This window comes from Taudactylus pleione, unplaced genomic scaffold, assembly GCF_031769625.1.
Source record: "Taudactylus pleione unplaced genomic scaffold, aTauple2 ptg000326l, whole genome shotgun sequence".
Taxonomy (NCBI): domain Eukaryota; kingdom Metazoa; phylum Chordata; class Amphibia; order Anura; family Myobatrachidae; genus Taudactylus; species Taudactylus pleione.
Genome location: NW_028284727.1, coordinates 6,480,125 through 6,501,795, shown reverse-complemented (window position 1 = coordinate 6,501,795; position 21,671 = coordinate 6,480,125). Strand labels below are relative to the sequence as shown.

General features: G+C 42.4%; 1 protein-coding gene across 3 annotated transcripts in view; it reads left to right on the top strand.

Annotated features, from left to right (window-relative positions):
- Window positions 1-21,671, top strand: part of LOC148509471 (uncharacterized) — an 88,389-nt gene that overhangs the window by 48,477 nt on the left and 18,241 nt on the right. For all 3 annotated transcript variants that reach the window (XM_088443110.1, XM_088443112.1, XM_088443111.1), the window contains exons 8-9: window positions 9,178-9,336; window positions 11,851-12,018. In XM_088443110.1, the coding sequence (XP_088299236.1) occupies window positions 9,178-9,336; window positions 11,851-12,018 (327 nt within the window). The remainder of the gene's footprint in view (window positions 1-9,177; window positions 9,337-11,850; window positions 12,019-21,671) is intronic.

The window sequence follows — 21,671 nt, the reverse complement described above, 5'->3', positions numbered from 1 at the left end:
ACGTTGCCTATTCCGTCAGCATCTTCTCTTAAAGAGTCTACAGATAGAAAAATTTAAACATGTCTTAAAGCAGTATTTTCATTGTCTGGAGCTGTTATTCGGCCGGCAATGGCTGGGGCTTGGGTATCCAAGGCTGTTGAAAAATGAACGGGGGCATTGGAAGAGACTCTACCAAATGCTACCAGAGAACAGCTGACATACAGTATATCTCCCACATACGAGAATTTACCTCCTATTTGGGAGAAGCTGCATTAGATGCGGGGCTCATAGCTTCCAAAGTATCGGCAGCCTCACTGGTGGCTCGTAGAGCCCTTTGGTTAAGGTTCTGTACAGCAGATACAGGGTCAAGGAAGGCTCTGTAATCCTTACCTTTTTTTGGAAATATACTCTTTGGAGCAGAGTTTGACAAGATAGTGGCTACTGGCAGCTTCAAAATCTGCAGGTCTGCCATCAACAGCTACATTAAAGTCTAGGCAGTCTTCTTTTCGGTCCTCATGGACAAGCAAAAGGACAGTCTTCCTCTGGGCCGTCTAGTTCTCGCAGGACCATCAAGCAGCAAACTAAGTGGTCAATTCTATTAGGTGCGAATTGCGAGTAGCGAGTTTATTTCTTGAAACTCGCACACTTCACAGCGAAGCGCACTCCTGAGAATTCTCCAATCCAATTAAAAATGCCTATTCGCACTACTCGCAGCTGAGGGGTGCGAATTGACTGCCAAATGAGATTTGCGAGAAATGCATGAAAATGTGGGGAGACCATCCTGGACCCTCCAAAATGGATAATTTCATTAGCAGGACCGTATAGAAGGCTGTTTGTGGGCAGTAGGAAGGTAAAGTAGGTTTTTAAATGTTTTCAAGTGGCTGATTTGTGTTTTTTTTTTTAAAATCCAAGCAAATGATAAAAAAACAAACTTTTTGTTTAATCTCAAACGAATTAAATGAAAAATTCAAAAAAAGTAGGAAAAAGTGTGATTTTGGGGTACTTTGAGGGCACCTTGAAAAATGTAAAAAAAAATTTTAAACATTTTTCAACTTAAAAATTATTGTAATTAACTCTGGGGTGCCTAAACTAAAGCAAAAGTTGATGTTCGGGTAATTAGGATTTGTTTTTATTTAACCCCAAAAAATGACATGTAATTATTGGACTAATTTAAGCTAATTGGAAACTTCCAAATGCCTAATTAGTCATTAGGGGATGTGTCCAAGGGGATCAGCATGGTGTCCCCACATTTTAACCTTAAAATAAAGATTTTCCTTTCCATCTCTCACCCTCAGGGAGGTGCGAGTGGAAAGTTGCTAATTCAGTCTGACTGATTCAGTGCGAGTTGCTAATTGGATTGTAATATGAATTCGCTATGTGAATTCGAAGTGAAAATAGCAACTCGCTCCTCGTCATTCACACCTAATAGGATTGACTCCTAAAGGTCCCGGCTGGCCAGATGTGTAGCTTCTAAGCTGGACAACAAACACTCTGCCTGATGGCGAGGGCCTCCTCCTGGTGAATCTATACAAGCATGAGCATTGTAATAATAAAAAAATTATGAAATTATTTATGTAACACCTCAATTCTGCAATTCCTCGGGTGAACGTTGAACATCAAACAGTCCAGTCCAGTTTCCTAATTATAAACAAACTATTCCCTTGTGAAGTTGTGAGTCACTCACTCGGCAAATCTCAAGGACAAGTGACGAGCTCACATGTCTGTGTGGATAGATGCGTCATGCACAGAGAGCAATAAGCTTTATGCCAATTTAACCAATTAACATGTTTCGGCACTTGGTTTGAACTTTTATTACTTGGAAATCGCCAAGTTAGCAAATGGATAAATATGAATAAAAAAAAAAGTCAGAACACAAAAACAATGTCTGAAAATTTTGAGACCCCTGCCAGTTGAAGACCCAGAGAAATCCCCCCTCCCTCCTTCCTAGCCCACATACTCTGATAGGACCTGATTGTCTCACATCCTGCAGTTCTACCTGGTTAATAAACGAATCCCTAATTAAGTTATTCATTGTGTGGACTGACCTCCATCACACACCGCTGACACCAATAAACATACAGTAGATTCTGCCAATAGGTGTTGGGCCCAGGCCACCAGAATGTGCAGAATAACGATACCAAGAACTTAGCTGTAACAACATGTAATAAAAGCATCTGGGTGAGCACAGTAAAGATTTTTATTCATACCATGGTTGAAAATGTACAATGTAAATGCAAGTATTGGGTTCGCCAAGCTAATGGGTTCAGAGAATTACGTTACATGAAAATTCGCCAGGCAGATGTAGTTAAAGTGGGAAAAATTGGGGAAAGTCATTAGTGATTCCCTGATAACCCCAACCCTGATGATGTGAAAAAGGCCATGGAACCATAGGCTTAGCTGTAGAGAAGCACGTGTATTCCATTATTCATGGGAAGGTGATGGCACACAAAATGTAGGTGGCATTACAGATATCTTATCAAGGCAAATTAATCGGAGGTGCGCTCTGTATGACACTAAGGTAAGTATGTGAAAGAATGTGAATGAATATATACTGTAGATAGGATGCTGTCTATATCTCAGAAAATAACTTCAGTAGGATTTTAAGTAGACAGTGGCGATGCTGCAAAACCGTTTATGATTTTCTAGCAGTGGCTTTGAGTCATGCGCTGCCAAGCTAAATGAAAATTGTACAACTACTGTAATTTCAAGACCACATACCTGTTGAGACCAATACTCTCTACCAATGCTCTATTCTATTCTGCTGTCTAATGCCGCATATCCACTAGGCGATTTAAATGAGCGATTGAACGATTACGACATCGTAATCATTCAATCGCTAATTAATCATGCATTAATCGTGCACTATAATGTCAGAAACGACCAGTGATGCTCGCTTCCACTGGTCATTTCCTACATCAATCATTGCCTGAACATGCAGGTCAATCTGCCGATAACGACAGATTGGGCATGTGCGAGGATGAGGGAGGGTGCCTGCACTGAACAACATATCATTCAGTGTAGGCACTACAGGGGATGAGGAATAACTGTACGATTACAATGTTGTAATCGTACTGTCGTTCCTCTATCTGCTAGTGGATACACACCTTAATGGCACAAAACCAAAAGAGCCCAAGTACAAGTGCTTCAAGTGTCACAAGATGGGATATAAGGCCTCAGCATGTAGAGCAAATTAACCCAGTGGTGCTTCATCAAGCCAGCGTGACAGACAGAATGAGTCAGCACTAATTATAGCAGACAGTCACAGCAAAGATTGCTGGTACATGGACTCAGGAGCCATAAGACAATTCAGCTGTAATGAAAGTTGTTTAAATTCTTCAAAGTTGTGTGATCTTGTAAATGTTAGAGGAATAGACGATAAACAGCCTGATTCAGTGGTGGATGCAATGTAGATGTCGAACGTACAGTAGTGGAACAATTGTTTGCTATTAATCATGTGCCAAAGCCACACTGCGCACATGCGGCAACGGATTAATGATGGTAAACACTGTGTGTGGATTTATTTGTTGGTGTCGGGTAGACAGCATTGGGGGGAGGTAATGGGAGGTGGCTACAAAAATGCAGGCATTTCGAGAACATTTTCTGGACATCCCGTAATGAGCCTCTGCAAATTCGTATGCAGCTAGCAGTGGCTTAGGTGAGACAGGCATTCTGAGGCAGCATAGGTTGCTGAGATGTTCATGTGTGAACAATCTTTCTGATGTGAGACGCAGGTCTGCTTCCGCTGATTTGAGATGCAAGTCCTCTGCATCCGAAATCATAGCTACGTATGCAACTGCATCCACCTCTGAATCAGACCCAAAGTCCTAAATGCAATTAAAGTCAGCACAATCACTGTGTGCTGGAGGATCAAGGGCAAAACAATTGTCGCACACATAGAAGATGTATTGTTTGTACCAGATCTAGGAACCAATTTGATTTCCATCAGTGAATGGGAAAAGAAGCGACACAAGGTCCTCTTTGCAGAGGCACAGTATGTTGTGTACAATAAAAGAGGGACTGTAACTGCAACAGCAACCTGGTGCCAACAACTGTATATCCTAGACACTGAGGAGTGTTGTACAATGGCAGCTTCAGATTCCAAGCAGTCTATGTAGCTGTGGCATAGTAAACTGGGTCATCTAGGATATGACTTTGTACAGAAATCTCTAGATGGCATGGTGACGGGGATGTCCATGAACAATCCAGAAAGACCAGAATGTGAAAATTGCATGAAGGGTAAGCAAACACATTGCTCCTTTCCAAAGTTGGAGTCCAGAGCGAGAGCACGATTGGAACTAGTGCACACGGGTGTGAGTGGACTGATGGAAGTGGAGTCAATGAGTGACAGCCGCTACGTCATAATGCTCATAGATGATGCTACAAGGATGATGCATGTATACTTCCTGAAAGCCAAAAGTAAGATTGCGGAGTACAACAATCTAGTGGAAACTCAGACAGGCCTAAAAATAGTGCTGAGGTCTGATAACACTGTACAACAAATTAATACTTTTAATTTATTTCCTTTATAAAAATAGTCATACATTACTAACTTGAGGTCAAGAAAAACTAAAATGACTTCAGAATGTTTTTACTAGCTCTATTTTTTGAGCTACACTACGTGCACTATACTGTATGTACATTAGTAATATAGTCATATTGAAAAGCTATTTTAAAATAATCAAATTTTCTTGATAGAAAATAAATAACAGTTGTTTTAATTCAATCAATCACAAATAACTCAAAACGAAACAAATATACAGCATACGAAACAAACATACAGCATACGTAAGTACTATCTAATATAGTGGCCTATTCATGGGGGTGCTTTCTCTCTGCTTGTCACTTGTACTCCTCTTCTGGGGAATCTCTTGTCACTGTCCAACAGTAGTGATTCACCTACCCTGATATCTTTGTTCCATTGCTGTAATGTCTTGGTGGAATCGCTCACTATGCTTGTCACTCAATGCACCACAGTTATCTTGTGTGGGTAATCCTGTGAATCGCATATATTTGAATAGGGGAGGGGACAAATAACTGATTCATTTAATTGGGTCATTAAATGCGGAACGCAGATTGCTGGTAAGATTCTCTCCATTCTGCCCACTTCACTAGGAATACCCCTACATCATCATAAATGGGCTATGGACCTTATTCAGAGGTCTACAACCGCACGACCGCCTCGATGTTTGGCCAGTGCGCATGCGCACGAGGGAGCCGGCTCCCTCGTGCGCATGCGTGAGACCTGCTACGACCGACAGCGCTGGTCGTAGCGGGTCTCTTTCCAAAGGGGGCGAGCAGTCGATGTTGATTGACAGCTCGCCCCATTTGGAGGGTGGGCCGGGGGGGGTTGGCAGCCCAAACGGAGGCGTTCCCATGGGAACGCCTATCGTTTGGGGGAGGCCCCACTGACATCACAAGTGATGTCAGTGGAGAGCTTCCGGCTCTGACAGAGCCAGAAGCTCTCCAGGGCTTACGACAAGTGAGACCCTACCCTAGGGTCTCGTCGTAAGCCGCGATGGTCAATGACCATCGCGACCATCACCCGAGCGGTCGTTAGAGCTGTGGGTGTAAACCCACAGCCTAACGACCGAAACAGAGGTGGGCAGTCAGGATGCAAGCGGCCGCCCAATTTCTGAGCGACCGCTTGCAACCTCCGACCGCCTCTGAATGAGGTCCTATATCTCGGAACTCAGAGCTAACTGAGAGTTTTAAATGTCATATTCATTCTTTGCATGCTGAAATCAATTAGAAGTAACTATTTTCACATCGGAAACATTTTCATTGTTGTGCAGTTTAATGGTAGAAAATATGTGAACAAAGATCTTGCTACTGTATCTTTTTAAAGAGGAATTGCATCCAGCACTAACTTACGATTGTCAACACACCTGAGCAGAATGGCGTGAATGAGAGGGCAAACAGAACAATCATTGAACGAGCATGGACTGTGTTAAGTGATGCAGGTTCTGGGGAGAAGCAGTCCTAACTAACTGTGGTGTAAGTGACAGGTTCAAACTAAAAGACCTTGTGAAAACCAAAAAAAAGGGGGAAGAGAAAAAGCGCTAGAAGATTGACAATGATCAATACATTTATTACAAGTGTAATTGGAAAACAAAAATAAAAACAAATAAATATATATCACTAACATGAGTTACTAAAAGCCACTGGTACAACTGGTTGGAACAGAAATAATAAGAAAACGAATTGTTACTTATGTAACAGCTGCTCAGAAGTTGAAAGTTGTTATGCAAAAAGAAAATGTAGCAATTTGCAACTCATTCCACAATGTGTCTGTAAATTACAGCAGGTTGCTCAATGAATCAAATGAATACAACAGCCCAGGATCCCAATGAATACAGCTGAAAAAATGTATAAAAAAACTCTAGATGTAAGTCATATGATATATTTATGATAGAAAAAAATAAATATAGGAGTACACTCAACACTGGTGAAAAACTCTGTTCAATTATAAAAACCTATATAGGTAATCAGCTGATATGTCCTTACAGATGTTGGTGAGGAGATCCGTGGGTCCTGCCCTGCTGATATTGCAGTTAGCGCCGTGATTGTCCAAACACCACCCCGTGGATATACAGTAGCTGTTGGGACAGTATATTGTGTTCCTCTAATGTTATTATCTAAAAGCAGCCCCTGGCAGATAGACACGCCGGACAGATGAATAAAGCTCTGTTTATAAATTTACTAACCGGATCCGATGCATCTCCTCATAAGGAACCCCGTGCATCCACCAGTGCCGCTGTTGGAATCTGATTCTACACTGAGGACACGGTCCATGTTTCTGGCAGAGACAATTTGCCAAATTGCTTGCCGGGTCTGACCTGGCAGCTGTGTTGGAGCTGGTTCTTCCAATAGCCATGTAGCTGTATCTCACCACTCCTGGACAAGATGCTAAAGTCCCGGGAAGTGGGAGGGGGTTATGGCCAAGTTTGATATAGCTCTTGTGATGGAGCTTGTGCCTTCGGTGATTTCAACTGGAAAATTCACGATTACGGTCCTGCTGATGGTGGTATGGGAAATCTGATGCCTAGGTACAGCGGTCAGTGGAAGCTTCTAACGCGTTTCTCAACCTAAAGCACTGGTTATTTCTTCTTCAATTTCCTCTGAAGAAATAACCAGTGCCCAATAGTGTGCATATGAGCAACTGCCGAATCAGGCAATGAGTTCCTTATTAAAGTACCAAAAAATCTTTGAAATTGAATACAGGGAAAAGTGAAAACGGCGAAAATTACGTCATCGGCAAAAAATATTCGCGGATAACAGCTTTTCGCTCCAAATTGAATACGGCTCTAAAAGTCTGGAGCTACAAGCCTTCCTTGGTATTCCTACCCTGGATACCTGTTTGCACTGGCATGCACAGCTGATCTAGGAAAAAAACAGCTTACTGTTGCCTTGTCTACCACTGAAGCTGAGTATATGGCGCTCACAGAAACAGCCAAAAAGGCATTGTGGCCTAAGGAGACTTTGTGTGAACTGGGTCTTCTTAATCCAAATTACACCTTCAGCATTGCATATTCAAATGACACCATCAGCATTGCAAAGGTACAATTGATTTATCCTCCAGCACCAAACAGCATTTCATAAGAGAGTTGGTGTAGTCAGAGTCATTTATGTAACTAGTGAGGGAAACCTTGCAGATATGTTAACTAAGGCTTTGACATCACATGCGATCAATGCTTTAATGCCAAAATGTGGACTGGAGTGCATTTTTTAAATGTTGATGTGTTATATTTGTAATCAGAGGCAGCCTTGAGCGAGGGGGGGTATTGAGTGCGCTCTGCACTGTCTTATCAGAGGTCCCGCATCCCTATAGTAACGTATAAGTGCATAAGCGATCTCTGACCCAGTGCGCCTTCTGTGCATAAGAGCTTTACCACATGTTCCTCTTCCTCTGTCTTCTGCACAGATAGGACATGCCTCTGAGTATCTGTGGAGAGACAGTGTGCCCCCGGCATACACTGGTGCCATGTATAACAGTGGCGGTGCCACCACACACCACTGTCACTACCGCTGGCCGCACTACAAGCCCCTCTGCATGTATCTGCACGTGCGCACTACAAACAGCACACATCACCGGATTTAATCAAGTCAAGGTGATGGTGTCACCACACACACTGCAGTCCCACTGCCACTACTGCAAATATCTGCACATGCACACTACAAACACGACACGCCAGCTGATTTAACCCACTCCTGGCTGAATGTGCCTCATATTGAATGTTCCTGCATTATGCTGTATTACCCCTTTGTTCACTCACATCCTGCTGTTCTACCTGGTTAATAAACCAATCCCTGGTTAAGTAATTCATCTACCATCAAAAAGCAAAGATTTTACTATTTCAGTAATGCTTAAAAAAAAAAAAATCCGTATTTCGGACTATTTGGATATGGGAGACTCAACCTGTATAGAGATTTCAGATTTTTTTTTCTTTTGAAGAACATGTATAATATATATAATGAAATGGAGGGACAGGCACATCAGTGTTCCTAGCTGTCTCTCTTACTTGGTTCCCACTCACACTGACCTCTCATGTTACCAAGCAACAGATGCAGGATCAGAATATCACATGTTTGGATTACATTGGCTGACTCATGATCTGCATCACATTCATCTGCTTTCTGTCAGGTTGCAGGAAGTTGTTTGGTCTAGACTCTATGGAATTCTTATATCTCGAGAAACTTGAATGAACTAAGAAGACAAAATATAAAACAAGATAACATAAGTTAAAATATATATAATAAATAATTATTAAACATTTCACAGTGAGTTAATTGAATATTTGAATATTGTCAAACATAGTAAAATGAACAATGCACAACATATATATCTATATATTGTTTTGGTCATTCTTAACAATAAGTCATGTACCATAGAAGTATGTGTGTGTGTGTGTGTATATATATATATATATAATCTGTAGTGCATTTGTACAATATATATAATATAATATACACAATGGATGAGTGATGAAGTTTATTGCATTCTAAGCAAGTGACGGTTGAGTTTTAATGACAGCATTGTTATAAATTAAATAAGTTGCACAAATTACGAACAAAACACAGGGCGATAACAGTAAAATTAAGTTTACATTGATATATTTCTGCTGTAATGAAAATATTATTCACTGTGTTTTATGTGATATTTATGGTTGTATATTAATATTGCTGCCTCATGTATTCCAGCAAAGGGCACTTAAGGAAGAAAATTATACCCACAATTCTACAAGCGTTGCTCGGCTTTACAGTGTCAAGGAGAGGGAAGAGCAGCTCAGCAAGGAGGTGAAATGGCAGCAAGAACTACTGCAGCAGCAGAAGGAACATTTCAAAGATCTGATAGGACAGGTAATTGTACTGTAAAATATTATAGTAATGTTTTGTGTTTGCCTTGTCAACTTATTGAGAGGTTCATATATCGGTAGACACACATGTTGTCTGAATGAGAAAAAAATAGTTCCCTTTATACGTTTCATTACATATCATTACACTTTAAGTGGGAGAACTTTTTTCTAAAGAAATGAAAGAAAGTGGAGAAAAGGAGGCAAAACAAGGGACGGATTTAATACAGAATAGGGATAAAGGAGGAATCTCTTAAAGCACTGGTCAAAGAATAAAAGGAAATACTGATATATTCTGGACAGAGACATAGCTAGAAATTGAATTGCCCTGGGGGCGATAGAGCACACAGGCGCTCCCCTCTCTCTTGGCTTGGAGCTTAAATATAGTACTGTCTCTCTGCTGTCAGTGTACTGAAACATCGGAAAAACTTTGGGTCCTGTGTGATTTTATTCCTGTCTTCCTGAGTGCTGTCACAGCTGCATATGTTTATTTCCATCCCAGTCCAACATAATAATTGGAGGGTACTAGATGCAAGTAAACCATTGATGCTACATTGGACTGCCGACTCTCAACTTGCACTACTGCCCCCTGCATTTCACCACAGGCTCCTGCTACTTACCACAGCTCCTTGCATTACACCACAGGCCTTTGCATCTCACCACAACCCCCTGCTTCTCACTCCTGCCCCCTGCATCTCACCAGTGTCGCCACAACCTCCATTGCTGCTGGCTGGGGCCCTGTCAGTGAAATGTCCTGGGATGGGCAAGAAGATCATGGATGAGAGATTTGTTTTGCAGCTACCATAAGCATTAGCAACATATCTCCCTGGGGCTGGGGCATATGTGCATATTTTCGCAGCCTCCATGGGATGGTGTTCCGAAGGTGGTTTTTTATTTATTTTTATTCCTGATAGCTATGCCTCCCTTGGCTCCTTCCTGGCTATTGTGTCTGCATCAGGGCATCTTCATCGGTTCGTTGGAGGCTGTCTCTCACTCTCTGTCTGCCTTGAATATGGCCCTGCTCAGTCCCTGACTCCCACCTCTCTACGCTGCTGCTAAGCAACAGGGCACATTGGTATCTCTGATTGGCTCTCTGAGACAATGAGAGCCAATCAGAGCTTGGCTCTCGGCCGTGCAGTAGCAGTTAGTCCATTGCACAGCACAACATTCTTTTCTGTGACTTTTTTATTCATTCCAGGCCTCAGTTTCAGAGCCTTTCTTACTGTTTCAGCACCTTGGCCAGCTCCTATACAACAGCTTGGTGCAAGAGTTTTTTCTGTGAATTTGCTTCACTAAAATAGTCACTGCTCGGCTCCCTTTTGTCACAGATGAATGGTTCATACACCTAAACCTTCCCCGACCAATGTTGTATTGAATAGTGAAAACCCCATCAAAATCCATCCAGTGTTTCAAGATATTAGCCTGAATGAACAGACAGACCCCTAAACCAGGGACTTTTATTTTACATATATATATATATATATATATATATATATATATACATACACAGGGGTTTAGTTATGAGAAGGTCTCAATCCCGACATCGGAACCCCGACAAGGAATTTCAAATAGGCATTGAAATACTGACGCCTATCTTAATCCCGACACCGGAACGCCAAGGACGCCAGCCCGACCAAAGGTAAGTCCGGGGCGCCCTTAGCGTTAGCCGCCGGGGGGGGTTAGGATTAGAGAGTCTAGCAGGGTTAGGTTTGGGGGGGAGATTAGGGTTAGGCACCCCTGGGGAGGAGGATTAGGCACCCCCAGGGAGAGATTAGGGTTAGGCACCCCCAGGGAGAGTTAGGCTTAGGGAGCGGTAAGTGGGGGTTAGGATTAGGCACCCCCGGGGGGAGGTTAGGGTTAGGCACAAGGGTGGGAGGTTAGGGTTAGGCACCACTCACCACTAAGGGAGGGTTAGGGAGGGGAAAGGGGAGGATTAGGGTACTTACCTACCCCAGTCGGGATCTTCATCCCGTCGGGCATCCGCTGTCAGGATTTGAACAGCCGCCGGTATTTCAATACCATTCCATATATACATATATATACATTCACCTTTAGGAGGCGATAAAAAAGTAATTGTTTACACCTATGTTGCAATGCAATGATTTTTTTGCATGTAGCAAACAAATACTATGGAGCTTTTACACTAATATTTAGATGTGTGCTAGGACACACAATCTCTCTTAAGCTAGGTACACACTATGCGATTTTTTTATCAAACCGATGATTGGGAGGATTTTTCTGCAAAATCACACTACACAATTTAAATGAAATACCTGGTGAATTTCACAGTGAATTTGTATATGTACACCCACGAGGATGATGAGGAAATTAGGAATAATCAGGAAATATGAGCAGATTATCGAGAATGCACACATACTACATGATATTGGGAAATTGAGGCCGAAATTTTCGGTCTTGACCGACAGATTGGATAATCGAAGGAATGCGTTGTATATATTTATATATATAATTTCAGAAATGCTCTGCATAGCTCTTTATGTATTGTCCTTCCTTTTTCTAGATTGACTCGCTACTCAAAGGAAACAACCTAGAAGACTTACATAGCAACACTGTGAGTAGCCAGATTGCTGAACTACAAGCTATTTTAGCCAAAGAGGAGCAACTCAACACTGAATTGCGAAGAGACAAGATATTACTAGTTGATCATGTATCTAACTTGCAAACCCAGGTAATGTGATAGTTTAAAATTTCTATATCTAATCACTGTATTTATTTGGCAAGTTAAGTGTTTAATTATGTAATTTCCATTATGTATAACACACATAAGGTGAGGTAAGTAAGTAATAAGAAAAGCATATCTTATTATTTATTGCACATTTAAATGTATGCACTGATGTATTCATGGAAGCTAATTTTGGTGAATTGGGGATACAAGAAGAAAAAAATCTCTGGTCCAATCTAATAAAGAGTAAACACTGATTCGAACAAGGGTGCCCAGCAAGTATTTTTATATCATTACAAGTCAAAACAGGCAGGAGTGCTGATGAGGGAAAGGTGGGTTTCTGGGCCAGTCGAATCTAGGGGTCCGGTATTATAGGGTAGGGTAACCAATCACCACTGGGTCAAGAACAAACCACATTCCACAAACTAATAATAAGATGGGCTGTGGCTGTGTGCTCTCCCAGTACCAGGGCCAACACAAAGACTTTGTGGCCCTGAATAAAGGTATTCAATCAGACTAGTTTAGCCCAGTGCAAAACTAGTACTTTGTACCTTCTAACAGCATTTGATAATCTGTCATTAGAGATGACTGAAATTTTCAAACTATTCTCTGTTAGGACTTTTCACTAGCGAAATATAGTCTTAAGTGTTTCAAGTCCTAACTCAGCCATATCACGCAACGGAAGAATGTTACCAGAGGCATCCTGGTTCTGTTCATTGACTATAATATCCACAAAATGCAAATTTGCTAAATCATCACCGTGGAATGACAAAGCGGAATTTGCATACAGCAATGTGGGAATTTTGTAAAACATTCTGTTCCACGATGAAGCAAAAGTTGTACAAAATGTTGATGCACTTTTGTTCTTCCCTACTTATCGTCATTTCCTTTCAGCAAAGCTGCAATTCTCTTCATTAGAAGTGTAGGTATGTTTAAACTAACGAAATGAAAATAGACACAATATTATTAATATTGCACTTCATTTATAGGGCGCCACAAGGGGTCTGCAGCGCTGTACATATAGTACAGGGTGCACAGAAACTTACTTTACAATACAGTAACCAAAATATAAACAGAGCACAAGTAACAATTAGCAACACAATTCTCCATACACAGTACAGCTCTGAAGGTGAAGGCTGTCATTGAAGTGTTTGAGAAGAGGGCTGTGAGACAGTATGGAGGAGGACCCTGCTCCTCGGAGCTTACAATCTAGGGGAGAGTGGAAACAGACAGATGACATGAGCATGAGTGTGTAGAAGGGGACCTGAGTGCAGGAAATAGGCAAGTTAGAGATGGCTGAGGCAGGAAGGAGAGCAACCTGTTGACACGGTTATGTGGTGAAAGGGTATGCTTTGATGCACAGGTGGGTTTTCAGTGCACGTTTGAAGCTCTGCAAGGTCAGGAAGAGTCTGATCGAGTGAGGGAGTTTATTCCAGTGAGGTGGGCTGCACGGGCAAAATCTTGGATACGAGCATGAAATGAAGTAACCAGGGTGGAGGATAGGCAACAGTCATTGGCAGACCGGAGTGGGCTGCAGGAAGTATGTAAGGAGATGAGGTTGGAGATGTAGGGAGCAGTGGAGTTAGAAATGGCCTTGTATGTGAAGGTGAGGAGTTTGAAGAGGATTCTGTAGTGGAATGGGAGCCAGTGTAGGTTTTGGCAGAGGAGAGCAGTGGAAGTGGAACAGCGGGAGAGGAAGATAAGTCTAGCTGCAGCATTGAGAACAGTTTGGAGGGTAGCAAGATGGCAACGTGGGAGGCCAGTGAGGAGAAGGTTGCAGTACTCGAGCCGAGAAATGATTAGTGACTGAATAATCAGATTGGTAGCATTCTGGGAGAGGAAAGGCCTAATGCGAGCGATGTTGCGTAACTGGAACCGACAGGTTTGAGCCAGAGATTGAATGTGGGGGGTGAAGGAGAGGGTTGACTCAAGGGTGAAACCCAAGAAGCAAAGTTGGGTGACAGGGGAGATGATGGTGTTCTCAACAGTGATAGTGAGATTGTTTGGAGTGGAGACTCTATTAGGGGGAAAAATGATGAGTTCGGTTTTGTCCATATTGAGCTTCAGAGAGCGCTCGGACATCCAGGAAGAGATGGCAGAGAGGCAGCTGGATGCCAGAGAGTGGACATAAGGGGAGAGTTCATGAGATGAGAGGTATAATTGCTTGTCATCGACATAGAACTGGAGGCCAAAGGAGCTGATGAGTTCTCCTAGTGTAGAGGTGTACACGGAGAAGAGCATCGGGCTGCAGGACATCAACGGGAAGGGGGGGAGGTGGAGCCAGAGGCAGACACAGAAAAGGAGCGTTTGCTGAGGTAAGAGGTGAACCAGGCATGGATGGTGTTAGAGATGCCTAAGGTCTGAAGGGTGAGGAAGAGGAGAGAATGATCCACGGTGTCGAATGCTGCAGAGAGGTCCAGGAGGATAAGCAGAGAGAAGTGGTTGGTTGCAAGCAGGTCATTGGTGACTTTGGCCAGGGCAGTTTCAGTGGAGTGATGTGGGTGAAAGCCAGATTGGAGAGGATCAAGGATGGAGTTGTCATAGAGATAGCTGGTGAGGCAACAGTAGACAAGCTGCTCAAGTAGTTTGGAGACAAAAGAGAAATGTGGCGGTAGTTGGTGGGTGAGGACGGGTCAAGGTTGGATTTTTTTAGAATAGGTGTGACAAGAGCATGTATGAATGATGAGGGAAAGATGCCAGTGGAGAGAGATAAGTTGAAAAGGTGAGCAAGGTGGGAGCAGGAAGTGGTGTAGAGGGAGAGGGAGCGTAGAAGGAGAGAAGGGAGGGGGTCAAGGGGGCAGGTGTAGGTGGGAGAGGACAAGATGTGGGAGTGACTACAGTATATAACTTGTAGGACTTACCAAGAATTGTATCTAATACGCTCTGGATTTGAATCCTAGTATGTTAGGGACCTACCCTAAAGAGGTTACCTGGATATGGTGGGTAGGCCTATAACCGTGGCCAAGATTATGCTAAAAACCTCTATTGATTGCAAAATTTTATTGCATTTATATATTATCAATAATTTGGAGTTGTGCACCTGAGATTGGTGTTTAGAAGAGAGGCAGACACTAGTACTTATGTTCATTAGAATGTTACAGCTTGCACAGCATTTTGTATTTTGGGAGCGTAGAATCCTGTCTGTGCTCCCTGGAATCTCTGAATTACATCAGGGGCATGCCACAATGGTGAATTTGTAACTGCACCAATTTGTTGAAGCAAAATGGATTTGCACCTCTCATAACAATGAACACCTCTATAATTGATGCTTTATCTCAGTTCAATAATCTCGCTTCTGTGCTATGAGCACTTGTGCTCTTAATTGCTACGTTACAGAGTTATTGTTCACTCTTTTATAGGTTCAGTTTATCATTGGGCCGAATTACAAAGATTCTTTTCAGGTCGAACTTGTCAACAAATCTTCTCATGGATTGTTTGTTATATTTAGTAGACATGCAAATTGCAAAAATATATAAAGATTTATAATATTTTCCAATAAAACCTACGTCCACTAGATGGCAAAATTACTTTGTCTGCTAGTGAGTCAAAATATTTCAAACCCAAGTATATTTTCTGTTCCTTTTACTGCGTTAAATTATGAAACAATTTCTAGACTATGCCATTTTGACCAGTAGATCTTTGCCTCTAAATACTTAGTATTGTGTCATTTCAATAAACTAGTTTTTGGTAATAAAAATATAAAAAATATAATTTTCAAATCATAATTTTCCCGTAAATCATGGATCTCATGTGTTTTAGATTGCAGAAGAATTTCTCCTTCGTAGTCAGGTGCCGTTTCACACAGGTGAGTGTGTGGGGAGGGTGTGGATGTAGTGCTTCAAATAGATGTCATTAGAGAAAGTTGTAGGTAGATGGAGTGGATGGGAAGGGTGACTGCAGGCATCTTGTCACTGTGTAAAATGTTTCAGGATTCAGCCTGGGATCGGCCGTTACTCACCGCAGCGCCGGCTTCCCCTGACTAGAAGCACTGTCAGACTTCAGGTGCGGCGGCGGGTGACATGCTGAGCATCATCCCCGGGCCATGTTGACTTCCACGCAATCCTCCATATCGGAGTTCCCGCAACGGTGGTCATGGGTGCAGCCATATTGTCTGTATCACCTGACACCAATGGTAGCCTGGTCACCTCTCAGCTGACTCGCTCCTCCAATGGACGGCTACCTAAAGGTATAAAACAGGACTCCATGAAACAGGAAGTCTCCTGAACAACAACTCTTCTCCAGTAGCTGCTAGCTTTGGATCGCTGTTCCTGGCTCCACGCTGTTGTATCCTCAGTACACTTCACCAGTTTCTGTGATATTTAACTTCAGTCACTACTGTTATTCTCCAGTGATATTCAGCATCGGTCACTACTGATATTCTTCAGTGATATTCGACATCAGTCACTTCAGTGATATTCAACACCAGTCACTACCAGTGATATTCTACATCAGTCACTACCGGTATTCTTCAGTGATATTCAACATCAGTCACTTCAGTGATATTCAACATCAGTCACTACTAAAATTCTACAGTGATATTCAACATCAGTCACTTCAGTGATATTCAACATCAGTCACTTCAGTGATATTCAACATCAGTCACTACTAAAATTCTACAGTGATATTCAACATCAGTCACTTCAGTGATATTCGACATTAGTCACTACCAATGATATTCCACATCGTTCACTATCAATATTCTTCAGTGATATTCGACATCAGTCACTTCAGTGATATTTGACATCAGTTACTACCAGTGGTATTCCACATTGCTCACTACTGATATTTCTCCAGTGATATTCTACATGGGTCTCTACCAGTATACTTTAGTATTACTAACATCAGTAATTACCAATATTCTCCATTGATAATCTTCAGCCACTCAGTTGTCTTCTTATCTCCCTGTCAGTTACTAATTCCTTGGTCCCTGACCAGGGGGCCGCGACCTGCTCATTGGGCGCAGCTAATATCCATATCCCAATTGAAGGGGTCATTGGTGAAAACCACCAATGAGGTAGATTCCGCGCCTCTGGTCAGGTGTCATCAACACCGTATATTAGCTGATGAGGAAGTCATATGTACTTCCTCCTCGTTTACTGCTGCCTCCCCACCTAGTCATCCCGACTCCCAGTCCTCAAGGGCCAGGTCATGACAAAATGTTTGTTTGTTAGACAACTAAAATCCAGGGCAAACAGGCTACTGTCACTGTGTGTTTGTTTGTCGGACACTAGTAGCACCTGTAATCCAGTGCTAACAGGATCTTTGTGAACAGTGAACTTGCACTGGTTTTATTCTCACAAGGATATCTATCTACACTGCAGTATTTAGTGTCACTTGTGTATGAGGACACAGACATTGTGATTATCTTCAATCTTATTTGTCTAAAAAAAAAAAAAAAACCTATGCTGTGCCTGAATGAGCTGCACCCCAAAGAACTTAAAGAAGACATATTTTCCTGTTTTAAAATGTTATTCGATTTTACTTGTAATTCAATTTAATCCTATTAATAGTGTGTGATGTAACATGTAACAATAGATCATACAGCGGATTGTGCAGTATGTATGGTGCGTGCAATGTATCTTTACATCTTGCTCGGTGGCACCTTCATATGGTGTGTACCGAGGTTAAGGGTGTCCATGAGTGCTATGTGCGAGCCTGACACTGTTATCCTAGTGAATCCTCCTTCCACCATTCCTGAACCCTCTGCAAAAGTGAGATTAAGTAGTACTAAAAGCAATGATGATAGTTTAGACATAGAAATTGAGGATGCTACTTTGAAAGTTCAACAAGATGAGGGGGATATTTGTGTATCTGACACTAATGAGGATGTTGATGATGAATGTGTTGGACAAGAACAACTTGATAAAAATCAGTAGAATTATGCTATTTGTGCCAGTGGCAGCAGTTATTGCCAGTGATAAGAAACACATTGTCATGCCTGGGCAAAATACAAAAAAAAACACACTTTCCGTGTGGAATTGTTCGTACCCAAATACTGACATTTGTAAAGGCATCTGTGCCATTTGTAGTCCAAAGTAAGTAGTGGTAGGGAAGTTAACCATCTAGGCTCCTCCCTGATATGTCATATGCAGTCCAATGCCAACACCTTCATCACCAACCTCCTCATTAATGATCAAATGGTAGCCCTGCATCCAATTTGCAAAGGAAATCTGACTCCTCCCCTATCCAGGAGTCCCAAAAAGAATCCTTGCGCACCAGGGCTGCTGCATCATAGAAAGGGACCAAGAAGCCTCTTAGGCCCTCATTCAGAGCCGTACGCTCTGAGCAGAGCGCACGCTCTGAATGAGGGCCGGCCTCCATAACTATGGAGCGTCCTCCTGGATGCTCGTATAGCTGTGGGTCACCACCCACAGCCTATACGAGCATGCAGTTTGATGGCCGCGATGGTCTTGACCATCGCGACCATCGAAATTGCGAGCCGGAGCCTGCGGTTGAGTTTTTCAACCGCAAGGCCCGTAGTGATTTTGGCTCTATCAGAGCCAAAAGCACTCCCACTGACATCACTAGTGATGTCAGTGGGCCGGCTTCTGACGGGAGGCGTTCCCGTGGGAACGCCCCCGTCAGGGAGGCACGCCCCCGGCACGCCCACCAAAGGGGGCGTGCTGTCAATCAACATCGACAGCACGCCCCCTTTGATCAGACACAACGAGCGAAGGACTTTATTTCGCTCGTCGCGTCTGGCGCATGCGCGCGACGGAGCTCCCTCCGTCGTGCGCATGCTCAGTGCAGAACATCGACCCACTTGCGAGCGGACAGCCGCTCGCGAGTGGGTCTGAATCAGGGCCTTAGTTTCAAACAACAATTGACTGTGAAACAATCATTTGCAAGAGCAACTAAGTATGACAGTCACCATCGGATCAGTGAAGTTATGATGGCTATGTTAACATCGCATCTGCATCCAATATCGGCAATCAATGCATCTGGTTTTATTAGTTGAGGTCATGTGTCCAAACTACCAAATTTCATCTTGATTCTAGTTTTCTAAAACAGCAAATCCTCACCTGTACCAGGATGTTAAAAAAGTTATTCTTTGCTTAGAAAATTTAGACTATCCACTTACAGTAAGTACTTAACTACAGTTATGTGGACAAGCGGTACTGGTCAAACTAAAGATTTCAATGACTGTGACAGGCCACTGGGTTGGGTATATCGCCTTCAGCAGCAGCAGCATCTAACACACAATGCCAGCTTATTCACAGGCAGGCTACTCTCTGTATCACTGGCTTCACTAAGAGTCATACCAGTGTCAAAATTTATGGATGTGATAGCAAAATTGCATACCCCGCTTAGACTCTCCTCAGGATTTGGCATTTCTGATAATGCAAGTCACATTGTACTAGCATTAAAACTGGGTGAATTTGAACACATACCATGTTTTGCACACACAATAAACTTGGTGGTTCCGAATTTGTTAAAAAAAATTACAGGTCCATGCAGGAGATGCTGACTGTGGCCCATAAAATTTCTGGGTGTTTTTGGCATTATAGCAACTGCATGTAATAGATTGCAGTAGCTTCAAGAACAGTTTAATTATGGCATACCATCACCTGATGCAAGAGGTAGTAACCAGATGGAATTCCACCCTAGGCTTCAATGATTGGAGGAACAGCAACAAGCCATCCAAATGTACACAGCAAGCCATGACATAGGGAGAGAGGGGTCATCTTACCTTACTGCAGCACACTGGAGAATATTCTTGATTTTATGCAAGCTACTGAAACCATTTGAAGATGTAACAACTGAAGTGAGCATACATGGCCAGCCTGAGTCAGGGAAGCTGAAAGAGATTAAATGAAGTATGTTGGACTTGTAGTGATCCAATTGCAAGATGAGCTTGATCTACATTTTGGCAATCATGCTTGATTCGAGCTTAAATTTGTATTTAATGTCTTTCTTTCCAACTGGCACAGACCTTAAGATATGCAAAGAGCTCCTTGTGAGCAAGTTGTCAGCTCAAGTGGCACATGACATAACATATACTGCTTCAGTTTCTACTGCAAATGCTTCTGACAGGAAAACTGACTTTTCCAAGAGACCCACTGGTGATGAAGATGAGTCAACTAAGTGCACCAGAGTGAAACATTATGACATCTGGTAAGGCTTAAAGTAATTGCCCACATATATTAACACCTCTACCATCACTCAATCTGATACAGTAAACATCAACAGAATGGTAAAGGATTACTTTAATGAACATGTAAAAATTTGCATCTCTCGTAGCCCCTTTGAAGACCGGGAAGAAAAAAAGGCAATTGGAGCCCCTTGCACAAACTAGCTATAATGTACTTAAACTACCCACCTTCCAGTGTGTACTCAGAGTGTTTAACACAGCTGGGAACCTTGTAAACGATCGGCATGGAAGGCTACTTCAAAAAAATGTGATAACCTGATATTCATCAAAATTAACCACAAATTCTATGAGGAAGACTTTAGCCGCCATTTATAACAAACAAAGACTACTGGAATCCACCATTGTTTGGTCATGACGATATAATCAACAGTGAAGAGGATGATAATGAAGATGATGACTTCTTCCAACTGTGAGGATGCTTAACAACACTGTTAGCCAGCCAAAGCCTATTGGGAGCTTGGTTTAACCCTGTGGTTCTCAAACTCTGTCCTCAGGATCTCAAACAGGTTACATTTTCCTGGTCACCTAGCAGGTGCACAGGTGTTCATTACTCACTGACATATTTTAAGAGCCACAGAGGGAGATAATTATTTCACTTGTGATTCTGTGAGGCATAATGGAAAACATGCACTGTTTGGGGTCCTGAGGACTGAGTTCGAGAATCTATAGTTTAACCTTTTATGTCCGTATTGCTGAAGTGCTGGGTTTGTTAAACTGTGCATGTCCCTTTTAATATACAACATAAGAATGGGTGGGAGGGACCAAGGACAATTCCATCATGCACCATTTATCATTTTGGACTTTGCCAAGATTGTGTGTGTTTGACAGGCAGAGTATATTAATGTACTTTACTGGGTAGTTGATGTTCTGTGTCTTGCAAGACCATCCATCACTAGCTTCTCATCCAGACAAATAGGGCCTGTTTCTGGAAGCTTACCCAAAGATACATAGTAGTATAATTTTCCTTATCATTCTTTTTTGTGTGTCTTTGACAGGCAATGACTAATTGACTATGATGAGTTCAGATAATCTGAGTTTCCCAACTCACTTCTAGAAGTCAAGGCAGCAGCATACGTCTAATTATGGACAGCCACTTGTCACAAGGGTTGATGTACTGTATCTTGTATTTTGTATCTTGTATTTTGTTTCTTTTAACTGTTTGATTTGATTGGGCCTGTGATTTGCTGCTGGATTCACATTTAGATGCTTGATTGTTATTAGATTTTTCCGTGCCACAAATACTTCTTACTTCCAATCACTTGTATTGGCTTGAGGCCTGTGATTTGCTCTTTGGAGTGTGTTGGTCCCAGGGCCGTAGCTAGGGTAGTGCGGCCAGTGCCATCGCACAGGGCACCACCGGTCAGGGGGCGCTGTTTGGCCTGTCAAATTTCTGTTTATTATCATTCATGCTTGTAGCTTCCTCTTATTTCATCCCCAGTATCTCCTGGCCTTTCCTATCTCTTCCTGGCCCTTCCCCATAAAGCCATGGCCCTTTTTTGGGTGCATT